Here is a 14,890-nt window from a genome sequence, read left to right as displayed (position 1 = left end):
CCTACAATTTTACCTAAGCAATATAGGAAAATATATACATTTTTAAGATCTAAATTAAATGAAAAGGGTTGAATAACAGAACCCAAGTGACAACCAGGCCCCCTATCCATTAAGTATTGAAGCTCCCCTTCCCCCAGTCTACCCAGAGATCTACAAAAATGTACACTTGTATGAAAATTTGTCAGCCATTAGGCAATATGCAGATGCAGATTTAGACATGTTAGAGGGGGTTACCTTTACAGGGGAAAAATTTGATTAATTATATAGGGAATCACTGAAGCTTGACCGGAAGGGGCCGCCACTATGAAAATTTATGGATCCGCCACTTTTTAATAGGTGAAATCGCACAGGTGAGCTTTGTTCAGATTATTCAGAGTACATCTGGGGTTATTCTAATGAAAATTTCAGCTAAATACCAAAAATGTAAATACTTTTATTAATATTGATCCCCCCTTTTTTCAAAGTTTAACTTTATATCTCTAAAGGGTTTACAAATATGGTTATCTGGGATGTATTTGTGGCTTAATCTTGTAATATCCTCATTAAAGATAATGAAACAGATTACTAAATGCAGTTATATTTAAATATTGTTAAGCAGTCTTCACGATGAACTGTTAAATCTAGAGGCTCGAAGCTAAATATTTGAAAAAAATCAATTAGATTCTATTGGCCTGTAGATATGATTTTAACAGGCCCGAGAGAAATTTTACAAGCCTGGGCTGCCTGGGCTGCCTGGGCTGCCATTCAGCGTGAAGACTGCCGTTCTCGGGTTTACACAATTCAACTGTCCTGAAAAATAAATCACACACATCTTCCTGCTTTTGTCCAATAATAAAACAAATTGGCATTATCATATGTACCTTTCGTTGCCCTGTTTTTAATGTACGTAATCCATGAACACAAAACACTGTCGACGTTTCGTTGCGTTGACCTGTTGACTTTCAGTGTTTCACTCTATAAAGACTTTCATTTCAATGTATCGTTTTCAGGTTCCGTCGAGTTAATCGACAAGTCATCCATTTCAATTAATCTGTTTATAAGCAGACGATCGCGTGAGCGTCCATGGATTTGCGTCATAGTGTACAAAACATCAGCCGTGAAAAGATTTCCGGGTTTTCCGAGTTTTCGAACTCGACGTGCCAAGTACGTAAAATGCAAGTCCTGAATCAAAATTAGGGATTTAAGAATAGAGAATAATGAGAAAAAAATGCAGAATAAAAAATAATAAAAAAATAAAGAACAGATAGTATGAAAAGCAGAAATATAGAATAAATTAGAGAATGGGGTTTTAAAAAAAAGAAGAACTTCATAGAACAAACTATAAAATAAAGAATATTTATTCATATTATTATTCATTAATCATAATTTATTCACTAATTTGCATTCTGATCAATTCAGAATAAAAAAAAAAAGCTCTGCTGTGGGGGTGACACGCTTTTATACTGATTTTGACATTTTCTCTAAACATTTTTTTAAAGTCTTTTAAAACATATGTTTATCATGTTTGTCCTAAACATATGAAAACATATGATTTTCATATGATTTTCATATTTTTTTCATATGTTTTTCAAAACATATGAAAAACAAATGTTGCAATTTTTCCTGTTTATACAAAACAGGAAAAAGTAATAGCAAACCCCACTTAATATAAGTCTAACAATTCAAAGTTTAAATAGTTGTTGTTCATTTATCATGTCTAATTAATATGATTAACAACATGATTTTATGTTGATTCAGTAGAATGATCAAAGTAAAAAAAAAGAAACATAAAAACGAGTTATATTTTCTGATTCAGTAAGAAAAGACAAGAAAAATAAGACCCCACTTTATATAATTCTGTCAAGTATTTGTTTTTTTTAAAAGATGTTTTACATCAGATCTGTAGAATTAACATTATCTGACTAAAGATGTTAACACAACTTGTTCTCATTAACTTCTCATTAAAATCAAATGTTTATAAAATAATTTTTCGTCAAGAAACAAAATAAAACCTTTACTATCTGATTCAGTTCTGTGTTACGAATAAAATGAGACCCCACTTTATATAAATTTAACAAATATTTGATGTTCATTAAACCTGTCTGATTAACAACATGATTTTGTGTAGATTATGTATAAAGTGGTGTTTGGTAAGAGTAAAGTGATTATTTCTATCATTACCAAGGGGTCTGTGGCCTCTAACTGACTGCCGTGACTGATGAGGTACATCACCACCTCCAGGTGTCCTCCCTCAGCTGCCCACATTAATGGTGTCAGTCCATACTGTAATATCAACATATAACAGACATCAAAACTTGTGTCATAAACTGGACAATGTTGTGTAATAAATATAAACAAAATATATATCACATGAATCAGTGGTCAAAACTGAATAAAATGACCAGTCACACTTGTATTTATATTCTACATAAACAACAAATAAACAACATGTTTTATTGTGAGATGTCAAAACTTCCTTCAGAACTGTCAGGTTAAAAAAAAACTTTTTTGCAAGAAACATAAAAACGAGTTATATTTTCTGGTTCAGTACGAAAAAACAAGAAAAATAAGGCCCCACTTTATATAATTCTGTCAAGTATTTGTTATTTTTTAAAGATGTTTTACATTAGATCTGTAGAATTAACATTATCTAACTTTTAAAAGATGTTAACACAACTTGTAATCATCAACTTCTCATTAAAAATCAAATGTTTAAAATTTAATTTTTCGTCAGGAAACAAAATAAAACCTTTATTATCTCATTCAGTTTTGTGTTACGAATAAAATGAGACCCCACTTTATATAATTCTAACAAATATTTGTTGTCCATTAAACCTGTCTGATTAACAACGTGATTTTGTGTAGATTCTGTATAAAGTGGTGTTTGGTCAGAGTAAGGTGATTATATCTATCATTACATTGGATGTGGCCTCTAACTGACTGCCGTGACTGACGAGGTACATCACTACCTCCAGGTGTCCTTCATCAGCCGCCCACATTAATGGTGTCAGTCCCAACTGTAATATCAACATATAACATACATCAAAACTTGTGTCATAAACTGGACAATGTTGTGTAATAAATATATATAAACAAAATATATATCACATGAATCAGTGGTCAAAACTGAATAAAATGACCAGTCACACTTGTATTAATATTAATCATAAACAACAAATAAACAACATGTTTTATTGTGAGATGTCAGAACTTCCATCAGAACTGTCAGGTTAAAAAAAAAACTTCTATCAAGAAACATAAACAATATTTATATCAATGGACTCAGCTGGACAAGACAATTAAAATGAGACCCCACTTTATATTATTCTATCAAATATGTGTTGTCGATTAAATCTGTCTGATTAACAATGATTACATAGAATGATCAAAGTTAAAAAAAAAAAAACTTTTTTTCAAGAAACATTAAAACGAATTATAATTTCCTAATTCAGTACGAAAAAACAAGAAAAATGAGACCCCACTTTATATAATTCTGTCAAGTATTTGTTATTTTCAAAAGATGTTTTACATTAGATCTGTAGAATTAACATTATCTGACTAAAGATGTTAACACAACTTGTTCTCATCAACTTCTCATTAAAATCAGATGTTAACAAAATAATTTTTTGTCAGGAAACAAAATAAAACCTTTACTATCTGATTCAGTTCTGTGTTACGAATAAAATGAGACCCCACTTTATATAATTCTAACAAATATTTGTTGTCCATAATACCTGTCTGATTACCAGTATTTTGTGTTGTTTCAGAATACTGATCAAAGCCTAAAAAGTGTTCAGTGGTATTTTCATGCTAAATGTTTGTTTGGTGTATAATAGTTGCTTCATATCATGTGTGCTGTAATATATAATAGTAATATAGCAATGGCGTATGTTTGTGTTGAGTATATTAAGTGAAATTCTGCAAAAAGCCATGTTTGTTTTGAGTAAAATATTTTACGTTTGCATTGCCTATAAGTGTAATATGGTCATTTAACTTGTTGTTGTTGATTATACTAGTGTCATTGCTATGTCACATGGTGGTGTTAAGTATAAAGGTGTCATTGCTATGTCACTTGTTGGTGTTGAGTTAAACAGTGTTATGGCTAGGTCACAAATTGGTGTTGAGTATAAGAGTGTCATTGTTGTCACATGTTGGTGTTGAGTATAAGAGTATCATTGCTATGTCACATGTTTCTGGTTAGTATTTCGTATACTGTAAACCAACTAATTTTCACAAACGATTTGTTTTTGCGACTTTTGCGAGGAGACAAGTTACACAAATTTAAATCGTTGCGAATATTTAAACTTGGGATTTTTCCATCTTTAACTACATCAAGTAAATTTGAGAATCTCGTAATTAAATCGCATCGAAATGTACTAGAAAGGCCTAAACGCGAAATAAAGTATCCGCGAAAAATAAGTTGGTTTACAGTATAAGAGTGTTATTGCTATATCAAATGTTGGTGTTGAGTTTAAGTGTGTCATGGATATGTCACATGATTGGGTTGAGTATACGAGTGTCATGGCTATGCCACTTGTTGGTGCTGAGTGTTAGAGTTTCATTGCTATGTCACAAGTTGATGTTGAGTAAAATAGTGTCATGGCTAGGTCACATGATGGTGTTGAGTAGGAGATCGTCATTGCTATGTCACATGTTGGTGTTGAGTATAAGAGTGTTATTGCTAGGTCACATGTTGGTGTTGAGTAAAAGAGTGTCATTGTTATGTCACATGTTCGGTTGAATTTGCAAGTGTCGTTGCTATGTCGCATGTTGGTGCTAAGTATACTAGTTACATGGCTATATCACATGTTGGTGTTGAGTCTAAAAATGTCAATGTAATGTCAAAAGTTAGGTATGGGGAATAAGAATGACATTTCTATGTCACATGTTGGTGCGAGTGTCCAAGTGTCATTGTTACGTTACACGTTGATACTGAGTATAATAGTACAAGTGTGTCATTGTTATGTTACATGCATGTTGTATGATGCAGTGTCACATGTCATGTTCAATTCAGGAGTGGTAAATGCATGTTGTTTGATCAGGTATCACATGTCATGTTCAGTACAGGAGTGGTAAATGCATGTTGTATGATCAGGTGTTTCACATGTCATGTTCAGTACAGGAGTGGTAAATGTATGTTGCATGATCAGGTGTCATATGTCTTGTTTAGTAAATAAGTGGTAGATGAATGATGTATGATCAGATGACACGTCATGGTCAGTACAGGAGTGGTAAATGAATGTTGTAAGATCAGATGTCACATGTCATGTTCAGTAGAGGAGTGGTGGATGAATGATGTATGATCAGGTGTCACATGTCATGTTCAGTACAGTACAGAAGTAGTAAATGAATGTTGTATGATCAGGTGTCACATGTCATGTTCAGTACAGAAGTGGTAAATGAATGTTGTATGATCAGGTGTCACTTGTCGTGTTCAGTACAGAAGTGGTAAATGAATGTTGCATGATCAGCCATCAGATGTCAAATGTCTTGCTTAGTACATAAGTGGTAAATGAATATTGTATGATCAGGTGTCACATGTCATGTTCAGTACAGGAGTGGTAAATGACTGTTGTATCATTAGGTGTCACATGTCTAGTTCAATACAGGAGTGGTAAATGAATGTTGTACAATGTGGTGTCACATGTCATGTTCAGTACAGGAGTGGTGAATGAATGTTGTATGATCAGGTGTCACTTATCATGTTCAGTACCGGAGTAATAAATGAATGTAGTATGATCAGATGTCACATGTCATGTTCAGTACAGGGAGGTAGATGAATGATGTATGATCAAGTGTCACATGTCATGTTCAGTACAGAAATAGTAAATGAATGTTACATAATTAGGTGTCATATATCTTGTTTAGTACATAAGTGGTAACTGAATATTGTATAATTTGGTGTCACATGTCATCTTCAGTACAGGAGTGGTAAATGAATATTGTATGATCAGGTGTCACATGTTATGTTCAGTACAGGAGAGGTAAATGATCGTAGTATGATCAAGTATCACATGTCATGTTCAGTACTTGAGTAGTAAGTGCATGTTGCATGATCAGGTGTCACATGTCATGTTCAGTACAGGAGTGGTAAATGCATGTTGTATGACCAGGTGTCACATGTCTTGTTTAGTACATAAATGGCAAGTAAATATTGTATGATCAGGTGTCACATGTCATGTTCAGTACAGGAGTGGTAAATTAATATTGTATGATCAGGTGTCACATGTCATGCAGGAGTAGTAAATGCATGTTGTATGATCAGGTGTCACATGTCATGTTCAGTACATGAGTGGTAAATGCATGTTGTATGATCAGGTGTCGCATTTCATCTTTAGTAAAGGAGTGAATGAATGTTGTTTGCTCAGGTGTCACATGTCATGTTCAGTACATGAGTGGTTGATGAATGTTGTAAAATCAGGTGTCACATGTCATGTTCAGTACAGAGAGGAAAATGAATGTTGTATGATCAGGTGTCACATGTCATGTTCAGTACAGGAGTAGTAAATGAATGTTACATGATCAGGTGTCACATGTCTTGTTTAGTACATACGTGGTAATTGCATGTTGTATGATCAGGTGTCGCATTTCATGTTTAGTACAGGAGTGAATGAATGTTGTTTGCTCAGGTGTCACATGTCATGTTCAGTACAGGAGTGGTAAATGTATGTTATATGATCATGTGTCACATGTCATGTTCATTACAGGGAGGTAGATGAATGATGTATGATCAGGTGTCACATGTCATGTTCAGTACAGAAATAGTAGATGAATGTTACATAATTAGGTGTCATATGTCTTGTTTAGTACATAAGTGGTAACTGAACATTGTATGATCTGGTGTCACATGTCATGTTCAGTACAGGAGTGGTAAATGCATGTTGAATGATCAGGTGACACAGATCTTGTTTAGTACTTAAGTGTTAAATGAATATTTTATGATCAGATGTCACATGTCATGTTCAGTACAGGAGTGGTAAATGAATATTGTATGATCAGGTGTCACATGTCATGCAGGAGTAGTAAAAGCATGTTGTATGATCAGGTGTCACATGTCATGTTCAGTACATGAATGGTAAATGCATGTTGTATGATCAGGTGTCACATGTCATGTTCAGTACATGAGTGGTAAATGCATGTTGTATGATCAGGTGTCACATGTCATGTTCAGTACAGAAATAGTAAATGAATGTTACATAATTAGGTGTCATATATCTTGTTTAGTACATAAGTGGTAACTGAATATTGTATAATTTGGTGTCACATGTCATCTTCAGTACAGGAGTGGTAAATGAATATTGTATGATCAGGTGTCACATGTTATGTTCAGTACAGGAGAGGTAAATGATCGTAGTATGATCAAGTATCACATGTCATGTTCAGTACTTGAGTAGTAAATGCATGTTGCATGATCAGGTGTCACATGTCATGTTCAGTACAGGAGTGGTAAATGCATGTTGTATGACCAGGTGTCACATGTCTTGTTTAGTACATAAATGGCAAGTAAATATTGTATGATCAGGTGTCACATGTCATGTTCAGTACAGGAGTGGTAAATTAATATTGTATGATCAGGTGTCACATGTCATGCAGGAGTAGTAAATGCATGTTGTATGATCAGGTGTCACATGTCATGTTCAGTACATGAGTGGTAAATACATGTTGTATGATCAGGTGTCGCATTTCATCTTTAGTACAGGAGTGAATGAATGTTGTTTGCTCAGGTGTCACATGTCATGTTCAGTACATGAGTGGTTGATGAATGTTGTAAAATCAGGTGTCACATGTCATGTTCAGTACAGAGAGGAAAATGAATGTTGTATGATCAGGTGTCACATGTCATGTTCAGTACAGGAGTAGTAAATGAATGTTACATGATCAGGTGTCACATGTCTTGTTTAGTACATACGTGGTAATTGCATGTTGTATGATCAGGTGTCGCATTTCATGTTTAGTACAGGAGTGAATGAATGTTGTTTGCTCAGGTGTCACATGTCATGTTCAGTACAGGAGTGGTAAATGTATGTTATATGATCATGTGTCACATGTCATGTTCATTACAGGGAGGTAGATGAATGATGTATGATCAGGTGTCACATGTCATGTTCAGTACAGAAATAGTAGATGAATGTTACATAATTAGGTGTCATATGTCTTGTTTAGTACATAAGTGGTAACTGAACATTGTATGATCTGGTGTCACATGTCATGTTCAGTACAGGAGTGGTAAATGCATGTTGAATGATCAGGTGACACAGATCTTGTTTAGTAATAAGTGTTAAATGAATATTTTATGATCAGATGTCACATGTCATGTTCAGTACAGGAGTGGTAAATGAATATTGTATGATCAGGTGTCACATGTCATGCAGGAGTAGTAAAAGCATGTTGTATGATCAGGTGTCACATGTCATGTTCAGTACATGAATGGTAAATGCATGTTGTATGATCAGGTGTCACATGTCATGTTCAGTACATGAGTGGTAAATGCATGTTGTATGATCAGGTGTCACATGTCATGTTCAGTACAGAAATAGTAAATGAATGTTACATAATTAGGTGTCATATATCTTGTTTAGTACATAAGTGGTAACTGAATATTGTATAATTTGGTGTCACATGTCATCTTCAGTACAGGAGTGGTAAATGAATATTGTATGATCAGGTGTCACATGTTATGTTCAGTACAGGAGAGGTAAATGATCGTAGTATGATCAAGTATCACATGTCATGTTCAGTACTTGAGTAGTAAATGCATGTTGCATGATCAGGTGTCACATGTCATGTTCAGTACAGGAGTGGTAAATGCATGTTGTATGACCAGGTGTCACATGTCTTGTTTAGTACATAAATGGCAAGTAAATATTGTATGATCAGGTGTCACATGTCATGTTCAGTACAGGAGTGGTAAATTAATATTGTATGATCAGGTGTCACATGTCATGCAGGAGTAGTAAATGCATGTTGTATGATCAGGTGTCACATGTCATGTTCAGTACATGAGTGGTAAATACATGTTGTATGATCAGGTGTCGCATTTCATCTTTAGTACAGGAGTGAATGAATGTTGTTTGCTCAGGTGTCACATGTCATGTTCAGTACATGAGATGTTGATGAATGTTGTAAAATCAGGTGTCACATGTCATGTTCAGTACAGAGAGGAAAATGAATGTTGTATGATCAGGTGTCACATGTCATGTTCAGTACAGGAGTAGTAAATGAATGTTACATGATCAGGTGTCACATGTCTTGTTTAGTACATACGTGGTAATTGCATGTTGTATGATCAGGTGTCGCATTTCATGTTTAGTACAGGAGTGAATGAATGTTGTTTGCTCAGGTGTCACATGTCATGTTCAGTACATACGTGGTAAATGTATGTTATATGATCATGTGTCACATGTCATGTTCATTACAGGGAGGTAGATGAATGATGTATGATCAGGTGTCACATGTCATGTTCAGTACAGAAATAGTAGATGAATGTTACATAATTAGGTGTGATATGTCTTGTTTAGTACATAAGTGGTAACTGAAGATTGTATGATCTGGTGTCACATGTCATGTTCAGTACAGGAGTGGTAAATGCATGTTGAATGATCAGGTGACACAGATCTTGTTTAGTACTTAAGTGTTAAATGAATATTTTATGATCAGGTGTCACATGTCATGTTCAGTACATGAGTGGTAAATGAATATTGTATGATCAGGTGTCACATGTCATGCAGGAGTAGTAAAAGCATGTTGTATGATCAGGTGTCACATGTCATGTTCAGTACATGAATGGTAAATGCATGTTGTATGATCAGGTGTCACATGCCATGTTCAGTACATGAGTGGTAAATCCATGTTGTATGATCAGGTGTCACATGTCCTGTTCAGTACAAGAGTGGTAAATGAATGTTGTATGATCAGGTGTCACATGTTATGTTCAGTACATGAGTGGTAAATGCATGCTGTATGATCAGGTGTCGCATTTCATGTTTAGTACAGGAGTGAATGAATGTTGTTTGCTCAGGTGTCACATGTCATGTTCAGTACATGAGTGGTTGATGAATGTTGTAAGATCAGGTGTCACATGTCATGTTCCGTACAGAGAGGTAAATGAATGTTGTATGATCAGGTGTCACATGTCATGTTCAGTACAGGAGTAGTAAATGAATGTTACATGATCAGGTGTCACATGTCTTGTTTAGTACATACGTGGTAATTGCATGTTGTATGATCAGGTGTCACATGTCATGTTTAGAAGAGGAGTAGTAAATCAATGTTATATGATCAGGTGACTCGTCATGTACAGAACAGGAGTGGTAAATGAATATTGTATGATCAGGTGTCACATGTCATGCAGGAGTAGTAAATGCATGTTGTATGATCAGGTGTCACATGTCATGTTCAGTACATGAGTGGTAAATGCATGTTGTATGATCAGGTGTCACATGTCATGTTCAGTACATGAGTGGTAAATGCATGTTGTATGATCAGGTGTCACATGTCCTGTTCAGTACAAGAGTGGTAAATGAATGTTGTATGATCAGGTGTCACATGTTATGTTCAGTACATGAGTGGTAAATGCATGCTGTATGATCAGGTGTCGCATTTCATGTTTAGTACAGGAGTGAATGAATGTTGTTTGCTCAGGTGTCACATGTCATGTTTAGAAGAGGAGTAGTAAATCATTGTTATATGATCAGGTGACTCGTCATGTACAGAACAGGAGTGGTAAATGAATATTGTATGATCAGGTGTCACATGTCATGCAGGAGTAGTAAATCAATGTTATATCATCAGGTGACTCGTCATGTACAGTACAGGAGTGGTAAATGAATGTTGCAAGATCAGGTGTCACAGGTCATGTTCAGTAGAGGAGTAGTGGAATAATGATGTATGATCAGGTGTCACATGTCATGTTCAGTACAGGAGTGGTGAATGAATGTTGTATGATCAGGTGTCACATGTCATGTTCAGTAGAGGAGTGGTTAATGAATGTTTGACAAACAAACTGGAGTGGTATTCATCAGTGTAATGAACATTGATGAAGTAAATCACATTATTTCAGTTGTATACAGTTAGGAAGTATCAGACAGCAACCCTTTGACAAACACATTAGAGTGGTATACAAGTGAGAGGTTTAGCTAGCTATAAAACCAAGTTCAATCCACCATTTTCTACATTTGAAAATCCCTGTACCAAGTCAGGAATATGACAGTTCTTGTCCATTCGTTTTTGATGCGTTTTGTTATTTGATTTTGCCATGTGATTATGGACTTTCCGAATTGATTTTCCTCTGAGTTCAGTATTTTTGTGATTTTACTTTTTATTCATGGGGTTTTTTTTATGGACCAATTCAGTGTAATGTTTAGGGACTGTTGTTTATCGTTTTGTTTGCCATGGCATTGTCTATTCTTCTTCTACTTGTATGTTTTGATTGTCCTTTTGGTATTTTTTTTTTCTTCACTTTTATACTTGGGTATAGGTGCTGAATATATTGGTGGTGCATATTGATGTTTCTCACTGTTTGTGTTGAATACAAAAGCTATATACTGGTATATATTAGTGTTATGTAATAGTGTTTCACACTCTTTTTATGGAATAAAAAGAGTTCTATATACATTGAGATTGTGTAATGATGTTTCTTTTTAAATATTTTGAAGACAAGAGTATTTGCAATAGATTCAACACTAACAAGGGTTATGTTTAACTGGTCCATATTGTGAGTACTATATAATAAATACCTTTATATGTGTTAAACATTTTGTTTCACTTACCCAATCTCTACTTTCTAAACTAGCTCCATTCTTTACACTTAGTTCTACCTCTTTTATATTCCCCTCCTTTGCAGCTGTCAGAAGTTTCTGTAAGCAAAACAAAGTTTTTACATTTTCCTCTAGAACATACAAATGTATAATAAATGTAATAATTGAATTTAACAAGCTAAATGTTTACAGTTTCAATATTTTATATTAAATACGATGACTATGAAGAGGGAATGAAATTGTCTATAATTTCAGAGGTTTTTTTTAGAAAAATCTGTAGACAATTGTATTATGCATCAGTTTAGAGATGAGCCTCAGTTTTTGTTGAGGTTAGTATTGTAGGGTCTTTAATTTTCTATGTAATGTTTTGAAGAATGTTGTTTGTATTTTGATTGTTGTTCATTTTTTGCCATGGCGTCGTCAGTTTCTCTTCGACTTAAAAGAGTTGTGAATGTCCTTTAATATCTTATGTCTCTTCGACTTAAAGAGTTGTGAATGTCCTTTGATATCTTATGTCTCTTCGACTTAAAGAGTTGTGAATGTCCTTGGATATCTTATGTCTCTTTGACTTAAAGAGTTGTGAATGTCCTTTGATATCTTATGTCTCTTTGACTTAAAGAGTTGTGAATGTCCTTTGATATCTTATGTCTCTTTGACTTAAAGAGGTGTGAATGTCCTTTGATATCTTATGTCTCTTTGACTTAAAGAGTTGTGAATGTCCTTTGATATCTTATGTCTCTTTCACTTAAAGAGTTGTGAATGTCCTTTGATATCTTATGTCTCTTTGACTTAAAGAGTTGTAAATGTCCTTTGATATCTTATGTCTCTTTCACTTAAAGAGTTGTGAATGTCCTTTGATATCTTATGTCTCTTTGACTTAAAGAGTTGTGAATGTCCTTTGATATCTTATGTCTCTTTCACTTAAAGAGTTGTGAATGTCCTTTGATATCTTATGTCTCTTTCACTTAAAGAGTTGTGAATGTCCTTTGATATCTTATGTCTCTTCGACTTAAAAGAGTTGTGAATGTCCTTTGATATCTTACGTCTCTTCGACTTAAAGAGTTGTGAATGTCCTTTGATATCTTATGTCTCTTCGCCTTAAAAGAATTGTGAATGTCCTTTGATATCTTATGTCTCTTCAACTTAAAGACTTGTGAATGTCCTTTGATATCTTATGTCTCTTCGACTTAAAGAGTTGTGAATGCCATTTGATATCTTATGTCTCTTCGACTTAAAGAATTGTGAATGTCCTTTGATATCTTTTGTCTCTTCCTTCGACTTAAAGAGTTGGGAATGTCCTTTGATATCTTATGTCTCTTCGACTTAAAAGAGTTGTGAATGTCCTTTGATATCTTATGTCTCTTCGACTTAAAGAGTTGTGAATGTCCTTTGATATCTTATGTCTCTTCGACTTAAAGAGTTGTGAATGTCCTTTGATATCTTATGTCTCTTCGACTTAAAGAGTTGTGAATGTCCTTTGATATCTTATGTCTCTTCGACTTAAAGAGTTGTGAATGTCCTTTGATATCTTATGTCTCTTCGACTTAAAGAGTTGTGAATGTCCTTTGATATCTTATGTCTCTTCGACTTAAAGAGTTGTGAATGTCCTTTGATATCTTATGTCTCTCCGACTTAAAGAGGTGTGAATGTCCTTTGATATCTTATGTCTCTCCGACTTAAAGAGGTGTGAATGTCCTTTGATATCTTATGTCTCTCCGACTTAAAGAGGTGTGAATGTCCTTTGATATATTATGTCTCTTCGACTTAAAGAGGTGTGAATGTCCTTTGATATCTTATGTCTCTCCGACTTAAAGAGGTGTGAATGTCCTTTGATATCTTATGTCTCTCCGACTTAAAGAGTTGGGAATGTCCTTTGATATCTTATGTCTTTTCGACTTAAAGAGTTGTGAATGTCCTTTGATATCTTATGTCTCTTCGACTTAAAGAGGTGTAAATGTCCTTTGATATCTTATGTCTCTTCGACTTAAAGAGTTGTGAATGTCCTTTGATATCTTATGTCTCTTCGACTTAAAGAGTTGTGAAGTCCTTTCATATCTTATGTCTCTTCGACTTAAAGCGTTGTGAATGTCCTTTGATATCTGATGTCTCTTCGACTTAAAGACTTGTGAATGTCCTTTGATATTTTATGTCTCTTTGTTTGTGTCCTGGAATTTTGTATTGAAATTCTTTTCACTGTAGTCATTTTGATTTCTCCTGTTGTTTGTATTTTGATTGTTTTTCATGTTTTGCCATGGCGTCGTCAGTTTCTCTTCAACTTAAAAGAGTTGTGAATGTCCTTTGATATCTTACGTCTCTTCGACTTAAAGAGTTGGGAATGTCCTTTGATATCTTATGTCTCTTCGACTTAAAGAGTTGGGAATGTCCTTTGATATATTATGTCTCTTCGACTTAAAGAGTTGGAATGTCCTTTGATATCTTACGTCTCTTCGACTTAAAGAGTTGTGAATGTCTTTTGATATCTTACGTCTCATCAACTTAAAGAGTTGGGAATGTTCTTTGATATCTTATGTCTCTTTCACTTATAGAGTTGTGAATGTCCTTTGATATCTTACGTCTCTTCGACTTAAAGAGTTGGGAATGTCCTTTGATATCTTATGTCTCTTCGACTTAAAGAGTTGGGAATGTCCTTTAATATCAATTCTCTGTAATTATCAAACAATATCAATACTGGCTGGCCACACTACCTTTTCAAATTTCTTTAAACTTATTGTGTGTAGTCACACTACATTACCATTAATGTTTTCAATAAAAAAAAATTACCAAAATGATGGGTTGCTATGGAAACGGTGTTACCTATTTTTCATACAATGGCCTCCTGAGAAAAAACACAAAAACTGCAATTCTGACCAATTTAATTGACATAATATAGTATAATATTTACAATACAGTGGAATATGCTTTATTTATCTTAAACTACTGTATTTCAAGTTTCTTATCATATAAAAAAATATTCCTAAAAATAATTTTGCATAATTCAAAACGGCACTTTATATATACAAATTTTGGCATTTTACCAAATCAAGAAAATTCCCTTTGGGAGCCTATTTTGAATAGATTTTTTTTACCTTTGCACACTGATTTGAAATTAAACTAATGGTAATATACGTAGATGATATATAGTTGGATTTAAACCC

The 14,890-nt window shown here is 34.2% G+C and overlaps 1 protein-coding gene across 1 annotated transcript; it reads right to left on the bottom strand.

The window, feature by feature from the left end:
* Positions 1-1,306: 1,306 nt before the first annotated feature.
* On the bottom strand, positions 1,307-14,227 carry LOC139483495 (fibronectin type 3 and ankyrin repeat domains 1 protein-like). Its single transcript, XM_071267517.1, has 5 exons — positions 14,177-14,227; positions 11,748-11,834; positions 2,898-2,996; positions 2,161-2,262; positions 1,307-1,318 (listed from the first exon to the last, which is right to left on the bottom strand). Exons 1-5 carry the CDS (start codon positions 14,225-14,227, stop codon positions 1,307-1,309), a joined length of 351 nt encoding a protein of 116 aa, XP_071123618.1.
* Positions 14,228-14,890: the final 663 nt, after the last annotated feature.

Source organism: Mytilus edulis, chromosome 7, assembly GCF_963676685.1.
Source record: "Mytilus edulis chromosome 7, xbMytEdul2.2, whole genome shotgun sequence".
Classification (NCBI taxonomy): domain Eukaryota; kingdom Metazoa; phylum Mollusca; class Bivalvia; order Mytilida; family Mytilidae; genus Mytilus; species Mytilus edulis.
The sequence above is the reverse complement of the archived record's forward strand: the minus strand, read 5'-3'. Positions and strand labels throughout refer to the sequence as shown.